At 36.0% G+C, this 16,459-nt stretch overlaps 1 protein-coding gene across 3 annotated transcripts in view; it reads right to left on the minus strand.

The window, feature by feature from the left end:
- The window catches only part of LOC113480255 (connector enhancer of kinase suppressor of ras 2-like), a 210,694-nt gene that overhangs the window by 18,947 nt on the left and 175,288 nt on the right, over window positions 1–16,459 (minus strand). For all 3 annotated transcript variants that reach the window (XM_026848893.1, XM_026848894.1, XM_026848892.1), the window contains exons 16-19: window positions 14,446–14,494; window positions 12,931–13,106; window positions 11,379–11,452; window positions 3,971–4,042 (exon numbers count right to left, since the gene is read on the minus strand). In XM_026848893.1, the coding sequence (XP_026704694.1) occupies window positions 3,971–4,042; window positions 11,379–11,452; window positions 12,931–13,106; window positions 14,446–14,494 (371 nt within the window). The remainder of the gene's footprint in view (window positions 1–3,970; window positions 4,043–11,378; window positions 11,453–12,930; window positions 13,107–14,445; window positions 14,495–16,459) is intronic.

Genomic DNA, 16,459 nt, shown 5'->3' on the forward strand with positions numbered 1-16,459 from the left:
AAAAAAAAAAAAAAAAAAAGATTTTGAAGACTTACAGCTCTGTGCTAGTACTTCCCAGTGTAGTATTTTCCCCAGACAGAGCACTGTAGCTCTACTATTGCACTGTTCATTCCCATATACATCATGGTTTCATTCAGTCTCTGGGGCCTCCGGCTAATTCTGATCAAAAAATTGTTTTATGTGTGCTGCAACTTATGAGCTTTTATGTGAGAACAATAAATTAGAGGAATGAAGTGGCCTTGGGCACAGACTATTTTTCCTGGATTTGAAACAAGTTTATATGAGCATAAAGGAAGAAGGGGAAAACCTGCTGTTTATGTTTACTTATAACACTACTGGGAATCTCCATTTCAGGGATTTCTACTTGAAAAAGTACCTTTCATTTTCTGCAGAATTACCTCCTTGCTTTTCATTGGGTAAGGGACTGAGGAGTAAGAGCTCTTTGATAACTTACTCGGCTCTATTTGTTAAAGAACTCTTACATTAGGACCGACAGATATGACATGATTACTCTTCTGCTCACTTCTCCAGTGATTCTTGTTTAAGGGGGGCAATGTCTAATAGGGGATTGTGTCTGAAATCATTACTTGCCAAGATCTTTTCTTAGGTGTTAACTTATTTGTAAGGGAAGACTGAAAATAAATTAGAACTGTAAAAGATGCATTAATACCAGCCCACCGTCTGTTTTGGTCAAGATCTGTCAAGGAGATTAGCATGCCCAGAATTTAAGGAAGACAGCTGAATGAACTTTAGTAATAAATAGGATGATTTAGGGAAAGCCTTGATTAACTCACTTGGTGATATTCTATACATAAAACTACAGAGGATATGCACCCTGACATTTGTTTATAATCAATAGAGATTTAAATTCAGAATACTTCAATTTTCAAACAGTATCTAAGAAAAATATTGTGTTAGAATCCTCCAGGTCTTTACTTTGAAAATATTGGGAGTGACCCCTCCAAAATCAATCATCATTCTGTTCCAGTAGGTAGCAGATATTTGTTATATTTTTTAATTGAATGCAAAAGATTTATGGGTGTTATTAAAATTGCAAAGTTAACCCAGTTATTCAAATCAAATGGGATCAAATTATTCAGCCTAAAATAGGAACTTTTTTTTTTACTTTAATAGTTGGAATCCATAAGGAGATTGTAAATGCACTGCACTGCATACTTCAATCACATGAAAGTTTTAAATAAAGTAGATATTGTAAAACCACTGAATATTAAATTCAATGCTAATTTCCTTAGGAGCATTAAAGCTATAAACAGGTTATGCATGGTATGGTAATAGATGAAGCACTTCTGGGAAATAAGGCCTTTAACAAGCTTGGAGGACCCCGTGACCGTGGCAAGCAAAAGACGAGCTCATCAGTTTCATTATTAATTCATTTCTAAGAACACAACTATGCTCATGTAAGACCTGACAAAACAGCATGAGCATTAATTTTGCAAACCAAAGTCTGTCTGCACCATGCAACACAGCAGGCAAAATTCAGCTGCAGCAGAGTAACTAGCTGCTACGTACAAATCAATTACTACCCATTGGTATACAATTCTTTCAACAGCAGTGCAGTATTAAAGGCAGATTAAAATATCCTGGAGTTGAAAAAAAATTGAAAAACGGTGAATTTGAAGTAAGAAACTGTAAAAACGGCTGTTAAAACAAAAGCTGGTGGTAAATGCAGTTGGCGAAGGGGTATGTGTTCCCCACATAGGGACTGAAGAAGTGCTATGTTCCTCTCCATTTTAAACTCCTTTCCTTTACAGCATGAAAGATCTACACCCTTCTGTCAGCATAGAAAATCCAGTTAAATTTCATGGTGACAGCAGGAGTGTGAGATACCACGCAGTGTATTTGCCCTATTTCCTCAGATTACATGGCTAGGAATTTGATGGGAAGACAGAGATTTGTGAAATTAGTATTTTAAGTGCATTTTTCATCTATGACTCTTGCTTATTCATTTCAAACTTCACACAGGGTATCTGGGAGAAGGAATTCCAGGCGGCATGTAAAATGCTGTGGGGGATTGTCAAGGGATTTTACAGAGGTAGCATAGTAATCTATCATTTGGGTTGGGGAGTGAATTGCAATTACTCTACAGGAACGGCATTTCTGAAGGAAAAATACTGCAAAAAATACTTCAAGAGAAAGTTCACCCTTTGTCTTCTCTCATGGGGACCAGACCCAAAAAGTCAGGCAAAAGGCTTTCATAAATTCCACACTAACACGGCAGTATGATATGAAAATACATCCTGGCACTTTTCCAGCTGTTACTCTCCACAAAGGCTGTAAACTGTCATAAAGACAGCTCCGTTGGCTCCCCAGTGGAGAAAAATCAATAAATATTGTAAGAGCGATTTATTGAATATATGTCAAGACTTCCTGGTTTTTCTTGAGTGAGATCATTTTATGGTATAATAGAAAGATATGATCAATGAAACTTCAACAAATCACAGCGATCAGAGTGGGGAAAATCAAGGGAGCAACCATGCATAGTTAAATATAGCAGAAGATCCTCACTTCAGTTTTGGACTAAACAAATCTCAGCCGTATTAAATAACTGAACAATAGAACATTATTAGTTGGAAAAAGTATTTTTCAGCAAATTTATGTCCTACAAATGACAGCTAGCCACAGTGAGATACTCCTGAGAGCTGAACTTCATCATCAGCATCAATGGATGATGAACTAGCCTGAACTGTTTTAACACAGCCAGTCTTACACATCAATACAGTGTTTCTTGAAGGGCCCTGTAAGCCCAGAATACAAATGTTCAATTTAAAAATAATTTTTAGACATTAGTATTCCAAAGAAAAAAGTTCAGCTGTATCTGGAGGTAGTTGTGTCCTTCTAAGTCTGCGAACAGAAAGAATCACCTAAATCACAAAGTTCCAGCAGTCTACACCGGGAAAGATTTAAGCCTTCAAAGTATGGTAACATAGTCCCACGTGTCCTTGCTTTTTACCTCAGCTGGGAATAAACAAATTACTGATGTAACAGGAGGAGGTAGAACATTTGACTCTGCCTTTGAGGATCAAAGGTAGCTCCCCACCTTTATCTAACCTCTGCCTTCATCACTGAGTCACGAAATAGAAGCACGGAGTGATTTAGGTTAGGAGAGATCTCCGGAGGTCGTCTGTTCCCACACCCACCCACAGCAGGGCCAACTTTAATGTTGGATCAGGTTGTTCAGGGCCTCGTCCAGTCAAATTTTGAATGCCGTCCCAGGACATCCAAGGACATTTACAGCAATGCCAACAAGGGAACTTTGCTAGCCTCTGTTCCTTGTTGGGACAGTGATGCCATGAATAAAAATTACTGCTGGGTTTTTTGTTGTTGGGGTTATTTCTTGGGGATGGGAGAGTTTGTGGTTGTTTGGGGCTTTTTTTTTTTTTTATCAGATTCTGGCATGAAAATAATTGCATCTCATTAGTTCAATCCCATTCCCATTAAAAAAATTACTTCAAATTGTTTTTCTCTGGTTTTAGGTCATGTCACATCACTGTGGATTGTCACTAGAGCTAACTTTAAAATATCTTATGCCATCATGTGGGTGTACTCTTAGGTATGAGCTTTGGTATGTATGCATTGGTTTTATGTACCAGAAACATTTATCCCACATTAATATTTCTAGCCTTGGTCAACAAAAAATTAGAAGCGTGATAAACTTCATGCTTATTAACAAACAAAAATCTGAATGAATGTAGGTGAGACCACCACAACTAACTTTCCTAATACACCTTTGCAGAATTGTGATGTGTGGCTGCAAAATTTCAGCAAGTGAGCCACACAATGTAATGTACGACCTAAAATTAATGGAGGACTTAATGAACTAAGTACTGAGAACACTATCGATCAGCATTACGTCATGCTCCAGGAGTATATTCCTATGTGAGATGAAATTTTGAGTTACTGAAGTAGCATGATAAAGAATATACCACAGTAAAGAGGAAACATTTCTTACCTATTCATTTCTTCAAGGCAGTCTGTTGCAAAGTAGAAGCTCTTTATTTTGGGGTGGCATGCTTTGAAGGCACTATAAAATAAGCACAAAGAATAAAAAATATCTTTTCTTTCAGTTTGTCTACAAATATGCAAGACTGAGCTGCTCTATGATTCTTCAGGATTTTCAAGTTTCATAAGCATTTTGAATCTTCAGTCGGAATTTTGCTGGATAAACTTATTCCTACTGATCTGATGACATCTACATCTGCGAGCCTAACCGATACTTTGTAGAAATTTCAAAAGCCCTTGAATGACTTAGAAATATAAATGCTTTCAATAACCACTGACGTTATACATCTAAAAACTTCTTGGGTGAATTTGAAAATCTTACCGGGTATATTTAAGTACCTCTTAGTTGTATTCTTAAGATCAACTAAAGGAATGAGAGTTTGATCCCACCACCTCTTCTCAAATATTTAGATGACTGTGTTTTGTGTCCTACTCAAGAAAAAGAAGAAGGCTGAAAATGCCTGTGTTATAACTGTCTCATATCTTTATTGTAATTTTGATTCCGAAGATACACATCGATTTATCCAATTTTTATTTTATGTTAATAAATGATGAAGAGAAGGAATATAAAGATGAATATCCAGCCAGTAAGTGCATTCAGCTGGAGACAACATTTACAATACAGCACACTCAGATTTCCTTTCAGATTTCCTTTACTTAGTCATAAGACTGTAAAATCTCTACAATAGACTTAAAGAAATATTTCCTAAATTTAATACAATATATTTTTAATCCCCAATTATAATCTTCATTCAATTTAACAGAAGCAGTATGGAAAGTTCTAAGGAATATCAGTGGCAGGTTTGCTTTGTTTGGAAGTAAATTAATAGTAAAGAAGTTCCTTAGACAGTCTTAACTCTTTAGTCACTTTTAATTCCAGCAATTTCTTTGTCAAGTTACTCTAAACCAACCATATCCCAACTACTTTTCATCTTAATCTACTAATCTTTGCTGTGTTTTTCCTGCAATCAACATGAGTCATTAATAGTTAATGCTTCTTCATTGCTCCTTCATCTTCCACCTAGCAAATAAGAGTTGCCAATGTTTAAATTGAAACCTTTTGATTATTGTTACATTATAATGTGGGCTCAATTATACATATTATATGTATATTATATTTTTATTGCACATCTGTTCTTACAGATAGCTTTTGATTCAAGAAGTCCTGGTTGTTTAGGGGTTCCCCCACCTTTAGTGATTTTAAATTTATGCAAATATTAATTTATAGAGTGATATTCTTTGAAAAGTGCAAGTTAAATTAGAAATCACTGGAATAGTTTCAAAAGCATATGACAAGAGATCTAACTTAATTTTAAAAGTCTGTACTGCTTTACTGGTGTAACTAGTGCAATATTAGTAACCTCGTATACTATATTCTTGGCTACACTGACCCGAGGTCCTGCCTAGTAGCACGACAAAAGGCAGCTGTAAGACTGCCATTGCTCTGTGTGTGGCTAATATTCCTTCTCCTTCCTCAAATGGCAATTCCTGCACCAGCCGCTTGGCCAGAGCGAGTCAATTCTATCTGACTGATTTCTCAAGACAAGGTCTGATTCTCACTTTAGCTGTGTCCAGATGTCACTACCTTGCACTGTAGTGTATTCACACTGCGTGCATGAGAAAATAATCAAGCTCAGCATCTGACAGCATGGATGATTGTGGTTCACATAAAAATGCTTTTTAGTAATGCTTTTATATGGTATAATCCCCCAGTTGAGCAGTTATTTGAAAACTGTTAAGAACAGTAATAATATTTTAAATTATATTCACACAAAAAAATCTGTAAAAAGAGTATTGCTATCAAGGAAACCACAAACTTGGAGCACCAAAGACTATTTTGATGACTTGGCAAATGTTAAAAAAACACCACACTATCATTCATAACATTTATGTTAAAACACTGACATTTAAATGGTAATTACCAGATGTAAGAATAAGATTAGGAATCATTACACATGGCTTATGAAGAACCTGTGATGCAACATCTCCACTATCAATAGCTTAAATGCAAATGAGTGTATTATTAATTACTATGATTTATTGCAGTTTGAGACAAAAATGAAAGCTGAAGAAACTTCACTTGGGCACACTGGTTTTCTCTTATATATTATTCACACTAATGCGTACAGCGACAGGCTTTCCTAACAAAGGCTCTACAGAAGAACGAGACAGCAGCAGAGTTGCACTTGTGTGCAGTTTCCTTTGTCATGAGACTAGAAGTATATTAAAGGTAATTTTAGCTTTGCACAGAGGGTCATCATAAAACAATCTTAACTCCATGAAAGAAGATTTGAAAGGTATTTAAGTATTGTTTTGACATCTGGAAATTGATCATTTCAACTGCAGATCCTCATCTCCCTAGTTACTTGTAATTTTACAAAAAATTGTGTGTGGAATTTGTGCCAATGAAATTTGAGTACATAGGAAATCCTGAATATGGAGGAAACTTTTCTGATGCCCACTAGATGGCATACGCTTTTTAATTATATCTACTGAATGTTAATATTTTAATGCTTAAGATTTTGATTATGATATAAATATAGTTTTAAGTATACTCTGATCAAATTTATGATTTCTTTTACCCTATTTGTATAATGTGATTTTAGTGTCAAATATTCTGATAATTCTTAGTTTCCTAATTCTTAATGTGGAACTTTTTACTCCCCTTATGCCAGCTGACTCCCAGCAACTCCAACTGCTCTAGTAAAACACATTATATCCATCTGTGAGTAAGAAATGTGAAGTAGTTCTGTATATGCCTGTATACACACACATATCTCAGAGTGGTACGTCACACATTGTTAATCACACACTAATTGACAAATACTGTACCTCCTTACAGAACTTAATTTTTAATACTCAAAATGGAAGGTAATTACTAAACAAATACTTCTGCACTGTTCCACTATTTAAGCATGATATGCTTTTTTTACAAAGTATCTTTTGCTGCAATGTCAGTTTTCAGTTGGTCTGAATTCTGTGCAACTTCTCCACCTTCTAGTGTTCCGTTTGCCCAACCATCCTCCAGTTCTGAGATTTCAGTATTGGCTTGAACTGGAGAGGATTATGTGGTGGATCTAAAGATTCTAATTCTCTTGATTAATTCTGTTAGAGTATCACATGACGGACTTTCTGTTTGTAAATAGGATTATTTTCCTAGACAGGAAATTTACATACATAAAAGCATTAAAATGTTAATATTAGGGTTTCGGAGTCAGCCTTTTAGAAGTTAGACTATGTCAGAGTTAGTGTGATAAACAGAACCTAAATTTGGCTCCACTATGCTCGTGTACTGTGATACAACCTATGACTGTATTTGAACGTTACATTCTCACAGGAACACTTCCTCAACTGTGGTGGACTTGCTGCAGAGATGAAATCAGGATTATGCAAGAGATAAGGCTACTTTCTCTAGGACCCCTGTTCCCAGTTAAGGAATTTGTGAATGTGTCATAAAATGCAGAATGAACAAGAATTTTTTTCATGGGTAAATCAGCTAAATGCTGAAGGTCTTCCTGCTTATGTGGAGTTCTGGCACGCTCAGTCACAGTGAACCAGACAATAATTGGTTACAACATGACTGTTCCTTAATATCTTTTTGCCTGATACTCTGATAGTTTAGTGAAATGGTGAGCACTTACAGCTGCAGTAATGTATTGCACTTGTTACGTATTTACACACGCTGAAGAAAATAGGTCTTTAGTGTTATGAAATGGAAATCCCAATTCTGTGGACACTTTTCATTTAAATGATTTGCAGTCCTGATTCTGGGCTACAAAATGTGACAATAAATACATCTTCATCTCCCAGCAGTGTCACAAAGATAATTATTAGGGAAGTGTTTAGATACATTAGCATTAAGAACTGCAGAAAAGTCTTCAGGGAAATAATTCTAGATGTATAGAGAAATACAAATAATGCAGAAGAAAAATACCTATGTCTTTACCTTTGGCTTGTTTTGGAGGGTCCCAAACTGGATGCAGTGATCTAGACGTGGTGTAGTAAGTACCAAGTTTAAGGAAATAATCACTTCATCTACCGGCTGCACTCCAGCTAACACAGCCCAGGAGGCTGTCAGCCTTCTTTCCTGGGGGAACCCATGGGTGGCTCAACTTCGGTTTTCTATCTACCAAGACTGTCAAGTTCATTTCAGAAGTAGTAATAAAAATTACTGAAACTGTAACAACCTTTAGGATGTAACTTCATGTCTACCTATACTATACCAATTACATTTATATAGAATTCTGACTGCACAGTTTCAGTATGAAGTGCCAACAGTATGGCATACGCTCTCATAAATTTAAGACCTAAATCTGCTTTAATTATGCAATGAGAATTTTCACTAGGTGGAAACTGTTGTAAGTTCAGGCAAAGCACTAGTTAATGGTGATTAATTATATATATATAGTTACATTAATCTTTAGTCTTGCTCATCAACTCAAACATGGGGCGTTGTAATTATCAGTATCTTTGGAACTAACATGCTATTCATGTCATACCACATCACACAAACTGAAATAACTACGATTTCTAATACAGTAGGAGAACTTTTAATCATGATGATGCAGGTGTTGCCTAAAAGCAGTGGAAAGTTTTTCAGTGTCAACGCAAGAAACCTCCTCTCTCAGGAACAAGGTCATTCTACATCCAAATATAGCCTGGAGAGCTAAACCAGTCTGAGATAATGCCATGATTCATGTAACAATCAGGGTACCTTCATTAAATGCATTAGTGAGGCAAACCATCAAACCACACAGAACGATGCATTCAATTATGATATATTCTTGTGAAAGCTTTCTTAAGACTATTTCATTCAATGTATCCCATGGACATTAGGAACAGTCATTCTATAAAACAGCATTCCCCACCTGACAGAACAGTGGAAAAGATAAAATCTTTTAATTAATCAAGTATGACTTCATATTCTTTTGTTCAGTAAGGTTTGAACATTTCTCATTGATGGCTCTGAAAATAACAGACATTTGAGGTGAAGTCCAAGCTGAGTCCTCAAATGTTCTTAGTTTGGCTTTTGAGAGAGCTGAAAGAAAACTAACTCTGTGATTTTAGCTGGACTTCTTTATGCACTAAAATACTGAGCATACCTTTCAAAAAAAAAAAAAAAAAAAAAAAAAGGAAAGAACTAGGTTTTTTTCCCTGTCCTTAGTTACTGTCAAGGTAACGGCTTTACTAGCTTTTGAATTAATGTTGAAATGTACCAAATAATATAGAAGTAAGAAGACAACCAAGTTTATAGTTTCAGATTTCAAGCTTGCAATGAATTTTAAGTGACATTCCAGCACCTACTAAAACTCCACTATTAAATGAAAAGGTATCCTAAAGTGGAAAGAAGTGAGAATTGATCCTGTAAAATCTTTCTTTCACTAGCTCTCTGAAAAAGAGGCCAGGAAATCCTAACTGAAATATTTCCCTCTAATCTAGCAGAGAGAATAATGAAGTGTGAGTTAGAACTTTTCCAGAACATGCTGGGTCAAAATGGGTCACCATCACTTTAATTTTATTTGTAGAAGGAATGCAGAAGGCTCAAACCACAGGAAGTTGTCCCTCGGCTCACCAGAACCAGCAGACAGCAGGTTTCAGGCTATGGCACTCATGCCTAGTCCCGTCCTCGCTAAGACAATACAGAGGAGGGTAGGTGAGGCTTTGGAAGCCCGCTTACCAAGGCTGTGGGTTAGAGCCAGGTCTAAGACAAGCAGGGCCCTCCCTTCACATATACTGGACGTACTGGAACGTGAGTGAGTGCAACACTGGATTTACTGGCTCTGCAGTTTTCTGAGCAGCAAGTAAAGCAGTGGCAAATGTAAGGTACAGTTTTTATGATAGGGGAAATATATAAATAATAGTTCATGAAGGAAGAAATCAAAGGGAAATTCAGCTCAGCGAACAAAGGGAATACTATTAATGTCTTCATTAGACTTTTACCTCTGGATCTACCTCTTTCTGAAAGGATTTAAAGCCTGAAGGTACTCAGTTTTCAGTAGCGTGCAAAGCTGCAGTTAATCGGACTTTTTCCTGTGTACATACCCTACAGAAATTGTTCTCTAAGAAATGTTCTGAGGAAATGTGTTCTACTGCTTCAAGCAAAGCTCTGGCAGCTATTTCTAGCTGTGCGCAATGACCTTCTGTTTGATCTTGGTTAATTCACTGAAATCTGTTAAGTGTTTTATATTCTAACAAAAGGGGATTCTTCTTCCTGTATTTTTGTTCAATATCATTCTTACTATCTACTCATTCCTCAGAGGACTTTATAGTGCACAGTTCATTTTTAATTTCTACAGTGATATCTTCAGCTGAGAGGAGTAACACAAGTATAAATGCACCATCTTCTCCTTCTCAGACAGACAGTAATATCTCCAGACAAGAACAGCTGAAGAGGTTTGATTTTCTCATGAGTAGTCTGTATTGTAATTCATATTTTCAGAAGCTTTGTTGTGTACATGTTCATAAGTTGTGAGGCTTTTATTCCTCAGATCAAAACCACATTTAGTCACCAGAAAAGCACAACAAAAACTCAGGATGCTTATTTATAACTAGGAAAGCTTTAGTAAGAGAGTATCTTTAATGCTATGCTACGTAGCTCCTCATGGCAGCAAAGTTTTAAAAATCCAGATGCAGCACACAGAAATAATACCAGCAAAGTGCTACTCTCTAAGCATTCGAATTGTTCTGTTAAACCTGCTGTTTGGCAGCTATGAATTCCAACCCCAACACTGCTTGCAAACAACTTCCAATGAGTGTCTGTTATTAAATATGCCTTAAGGGTTGAAAAGCTTAGCATGTGTTTTTTACTGGGAGCATAATGCAGTGGGAGCGAGATGCACATAAGCAATAATGCAATGTTCATTTTGCATACGGAACCTAAATATTTTAGCAGTTGAGAATAACACAATATCGGGTAAATAAGCTTCCTCCACAAAGGAGAAAATGGAGATTATATTCACCATCCCTTGCTATGATACTTTTAATGGTATTTCTTATGGTAATTGTTTCTTGCACACGATTCTTATCAAGATAACCATACTGAACCTAAGAAAGTTTGCTCTCTTGGCTAATGCATTCATTATTTTTTACTTTACTTACTTAACTGAAGTTGTAACTGGTCTATCTGCAAAGCTGACCAAGACTTACCCAATTCTTTGCAAGAGAGTTTATGGAATTTACATTAAATGTAGCTTTTCTAGAGACACTAAAGCTCAAGTGGGCCTATTATGCATTCATTACAGATTTCAAGGTTTTCTGTGTAACTTCCTTCTCTGAGCTTTGAAAATTGTCAGTACTATGTATATTATACTTCCAAGAGCAATCGCTTAATTTATAAACATAATTGACACATTACTTACTGTTTTCTTCTGCATTCAGTTGCTCTATCTATTCTGAACTCAGGTAGACTAATGAATCCTTCTGCTTTTTCATCCTGTGGAAAGAGAAGGCGAAGTGATAGTAAAGCAGAACTTAAAGAAGAGAGAAGTGAGCAGTAGCCACTCGGGTCTTATGCTAAGGACAACCATCCAATTAATTGAAATACTGAACTTATTTTCCCCATGATGTTTTTACTTGAAAAAACGTATTTACTTCATCATACAATGTCAATAACTTCTATGAAGTAACTAAACTGACAGTTTCTTAAAGGAGCTGCAGTCAGCCTAATTCCCCTTTGCTGAAGATTACATAAAACTTTTCAGCACCAACTCCGGCACCTAAAATGGCATTCAAGACATCAACAACTACAGAGAAGAATTCTGTTTCTCCATCACATAGTCTACATTTTAAAACTATTTTGTGGATGCCTCCTTTAAAAGTCACGATCGTACAGACCATCTGCCCTCCTTATAATAATTAAGAAAGTTCCTACAGCGAGCTCACCGGTGATTAAATGGAAAAGTAATAACTAGAAAGCATCTCTTGTTGCTTCTTGCTCTTTTGAAGTAATTTACCAGGAAAAGCAAGGAGACATATTAACACCAGTCAGATTTTTGAAAAGTATTAGCAAGTGTACTATGAATTGTGGTTGGGCTGTAAACAACAGACTGAAAATCAGTGGGAGACTTAATGACTACCACCTTGCATGTAACAATGTCAAACAAACAAGATGTACAACACAAAACCTGCATCATCCACAGTCTGAAACAATACTGCTTTGGGCTGACAAGAAAATACTAAAACTGAGGATACTTATGTAAGTAAAATTGTCCTCTTGAAGGAAATGGAAAATATGAACTAAAATACCAAGTAATCAAAGCAGGCTGTACGCAGACAGTTTAGATCAGGCACTGAGGCTCAATGCATACAAATGGAAGAATAGCAGTCTAACGATTTTTGGCTTCTCCCCTCCATTATTTTTCCTACATATATGCAGATTGCACAAGCGTAGGCCCAGTGGTTTTCAATAACATTTTGCCAAGAACAGCGTTTTACACATGAAAAACTGCAAACTCCAGACTAATTCAGCAAAAAGCAAGAGGAACATCTATATAAGAATAACTTCGAGATAAAGAGGTCTACAAATTCAGATTTTCACATCTGCTTCACATAATGCTTAACTAACACGAAAGGTTACACTTGATACATCTCCCCACACAACTGAAACTAAGGAGAGCTGCGTGTGAACACTGTGTTAGTCCAAATAAGCATCTGTGGAAAAGTATTAACTACTAATGTATTCACTTCTTTAAGAGTGCCATGAACATCTGCTATTTTATTAAGCTTGTACATGGACTTTGGAGACCTTCAAAAATAATTTAAATTTAAATATTTCCAGCTAGAGCGAAAAAGACCTGGCAGTTAAAGGGCAGTTCACTGACATATGCTACCGTGTAAAAATAGACTTTAATCAAGAGAATTAAAAAGGTTAAGGTTTAATTTTGACTTTCTCCAAATATAGAGTATACTTACATTCTGGTTTGTGTACCAGTACAAGGATGAATCCTTCAGAATAAACCAGTACTTCTTCCATTTCTGTGTGAAATAACCTTTGGCATCCTTTTTCTTCCATAGCCAGCCTTCACAATCTCCATGCCCCAAGTCTTTGCAGGAAATCCGTCTTCTGCTCCCACTCGTTACAGAGCTCCCTGAGAACGCGACAACAGCGTGAGACATCTCACTGAATGCAACCGTGAAAGAACTATTCTTCTCAATATAAACGCACCACAAATTTTTAATGATGATTCAATTCAGAATCCTTCAAGCCAAATCCTCTCCAGTTTCAGGGAGAGGAGATTGAATGGACAATTTCCAGATTTGACAATGCTCTGCAATTTCGGTTTCAGCATGAATACAAAATAAAGGAGGCCTGTTTTATGTAATGGTTTATTTAATCTCTAGAGGGTTCATTCTTCTTAAGGCTGCGTGTTTATCTGATTAAGATGAGCATCATCATTCCAAAGTCAAACTGTATTCATTTAGCCTCAATCTGAAACTCAGAGCATGACATAATCTGTATACTGATGTAAACGTTACTTCTTCTGGACATCTTCTGTTACTACTTTTAGAAATAGAAGGCCTGTCAAATTCTGGGAATTTTTAAACTCAATTTTTATAGTCATTTTTTATAGTCAATTAAAAAAAAAAAAATCTACTTCCATAAAAATGACATGTTACATTTCTTCTATCCCGAATTTACCTGAACAACAATATTTTAACTTTACTGCATCCTGTTTAAAAGCACACCACCAGGAAAAGTTGAGTTTTTTGTTGTTACTTCAATAAATCCTAACTGAAAGCCTTAAAATTTTAGTGTGCCTTGTAAATATCAATAAGAACTTTTTTTTTCTTAATTATGGTATCATTTTTCCTGAAAAAAACTCTGTAGGAAATGTCCTTAAAAATATTAGACACTTTTCTGTGAAAAATCAGGTTTATATTCCTAATAGAATTATATTTGTCCTACAGCTGTGAAACAGTGAAGGCATTTAGATAACATAAAACCACCAGCCTTTGTTCTGTAACATTCCACAACCCAGTTCTTAACATTTTGCTCTTTTTAGAGTAAGGTGCTGTGTCCTGGTCAGGTTTAGAAGTATTAAAAACATATAGTACAATAAAAGGAAAATTTTCATAGAAAGGAGACTCACCCACCAAACAGAATAAAAAGAACTCACTGACTATATACTTTCATATGAATTTATTATGCTGTAACTAGTTTTCATATGTTCATTGTTTCTCAAATAGGCCCTAAATGGATAGAGCAGAAGGAAAGGGCAAAATGTACAGATACTACATTTCTTCTACTTCAGTCAGAGGAAATTTTACCACCAAGTCTAGCAATATTAATTTGGTATTTTATTTTGGTTTACCATCAAATTTAGAAATATTTGAATTAAGTTGAACTTTTGCATTTGACCCAGATCACTTATTATCAGCGAGGAAGTCTCATACTCTAGTCTCAAAATGTTAACTCAAATGAGTTACCTTTTGTCCATTTTCTGCTTTTTACCCTGAGGGAAGCGTAATGGAATGACTGTAAAGAAAAAAAAAAAATCATGAAAAACCAGTGCAGGCAACAGTAGTAACACAAACCAGCTGGCATTCATTACCATCCCCATGGTTATCTTAGGGTAAGTTATCATAGGATCAGTTATCATGGGATCTCATTTTTCTCTTTCTACTGTTAAAGAAATCATAAAGAAAACAACACAGTGCTAAATCTACAAAAATAAAATCCCAATTTTTTTCAGTTATTAATTACAATTGCAACAAAATCATTAAGGATTATTTGCATGGATGGTTATGCAGTAGTTTGAAAACTAAGCATATAAACGACCTAAAAAAATTAATGATACTTGAAGTTTGTTGTAAGTATACATAAAATATTTATACAAATATTCATTCAAAAAGAAATATCCACCACGAAAATTACACAGTTAATGTGTAAAGCCATGTGTTTAATGACATGTTGAAGTCACATTCTTTAATTGTTTCCAACCACAGGAAACAATTAAGTTTGTTAGGTTGGTAGCTTGGCAGAACAACTCTGAGGAGAAAACTATAAAAATCTTTCTTTTCTGGCTGAATTGTAAAATCATTACAGATTCTTACGAAAACCTTAAAGCATCTCATCATTCAAACCTTTGAAAAACAGGGATACTACTCAAAAGATTTTAAGGATTTACCTCAAGCATGGAAGTGTTAAGGGAAAAATGACAGGTCACTATGATGTAGTAGCTGCCTGATTGGTAACTGGTGCTGCCTATTACCAGTAGAAAAATCAGCAGATATTCACAGGGTGATAAACCAGAAGATCCAGGGGAAGGGTAGCATAGTACGAGTCATCTTTTTAATTTGCTTGAATTTTCCTTTGTGACAGATAATACCGTAGAGGGCCTAGAAAAAGGGCACCCGAGTCACTGACAGGGATCTCTCCACGCTGCCTTAACTAGTGCTAGGACTGCAGATAATTCCCTTCTCCTGGAGATCACCTGAACTGCTCACCCTACCTTGGCAGCTCCTCAGCACGGGGTCAGAAAGCAAACACATGCTACCAAAGTCCTTATTAACAACTGTGGTACAACATATTGAATGTTTAAATGTCACAGTATTAACAATTTAAAATAACTGAGGATTATAATTAAAATAAAAATAATTTAAATTCCTATTTAGGGTAATGAAGGATTACAATTTAAGCTCTATAGAAAAGCAACAGCTGAGAACAGGTCTATAGGAGAGACGAAGTTTTCTTTTAAATAGAAGTGGAGTTAATTAAAGCTTTAACAACAGGGGAGGGGGGAGTTGTTTTGCACATGCACAGACCTATTTGTAACCCTTCTGCAATTTAGCCAGTTTACAGCATTGAACAGCATGAACGGTTTCTAGTGACTTGCAGAAATCAGCAATTCTTGACTCCTGAGAACTGACTCAGAGAACACCAGCTTTCTGTGTTCTCTTTATCTCAGACCGTTCTCCCAGTCAGTCACAGTACATGAATGCTTCACAAAAATATTGTCATTCTGACAGGTGACAAGCTCCGTAAGTGTATACGTGTTGTATCACCGTGAGACAGTACATATTCCCCACTTAACTTGATAGCTGCAAATGTATGTCTTTGTTTTGAGCACTAGAGAAGACAAAGATAAATGCTTGCTTCTGTGCTATAGGGAATGTAGTAAAAAACAGTCAGAAAATGAAACCCCAAAAGTAAGTCTGTGAGAAAGTATTAAAGATGCCCAGCAACATTGGGTTGTTATTGATGTATTGCAAGCCACAGCAGCAGTATTGGTCAGTCATACTGTGCCAGCCAGAGTTGTGGTGACTGTGGATGAAACAATCTGTTCAATGTTCCTCTTTCTGCATAAAAATGCATTAGGACAGAGCAGGAATCTGTTTCTGAAAAGGGATTACCAAATTCGTCCACAATTTAGACTAAAAAAAAAATAGGGATGGAATAAAACCCTGTAATTAAATTAAATTTAATCAGATATGAAAACTG

Source organism: Athene cunicularia, assembly GCF_003259725.1.
Source record: "Athene cunicularia isolate RWA chromosome 4 unlocalized genomic scaffold, athCun1 chr4_part3, whole genome shotgun sequence".
In the NCBI taxonomy this organism is placed as follows: domain Eukaryota; kingdom Metazoa; phylum Chordata; class Aves; order Strigiformes; family Strigidae; genus Athene; species Athene cunicularia.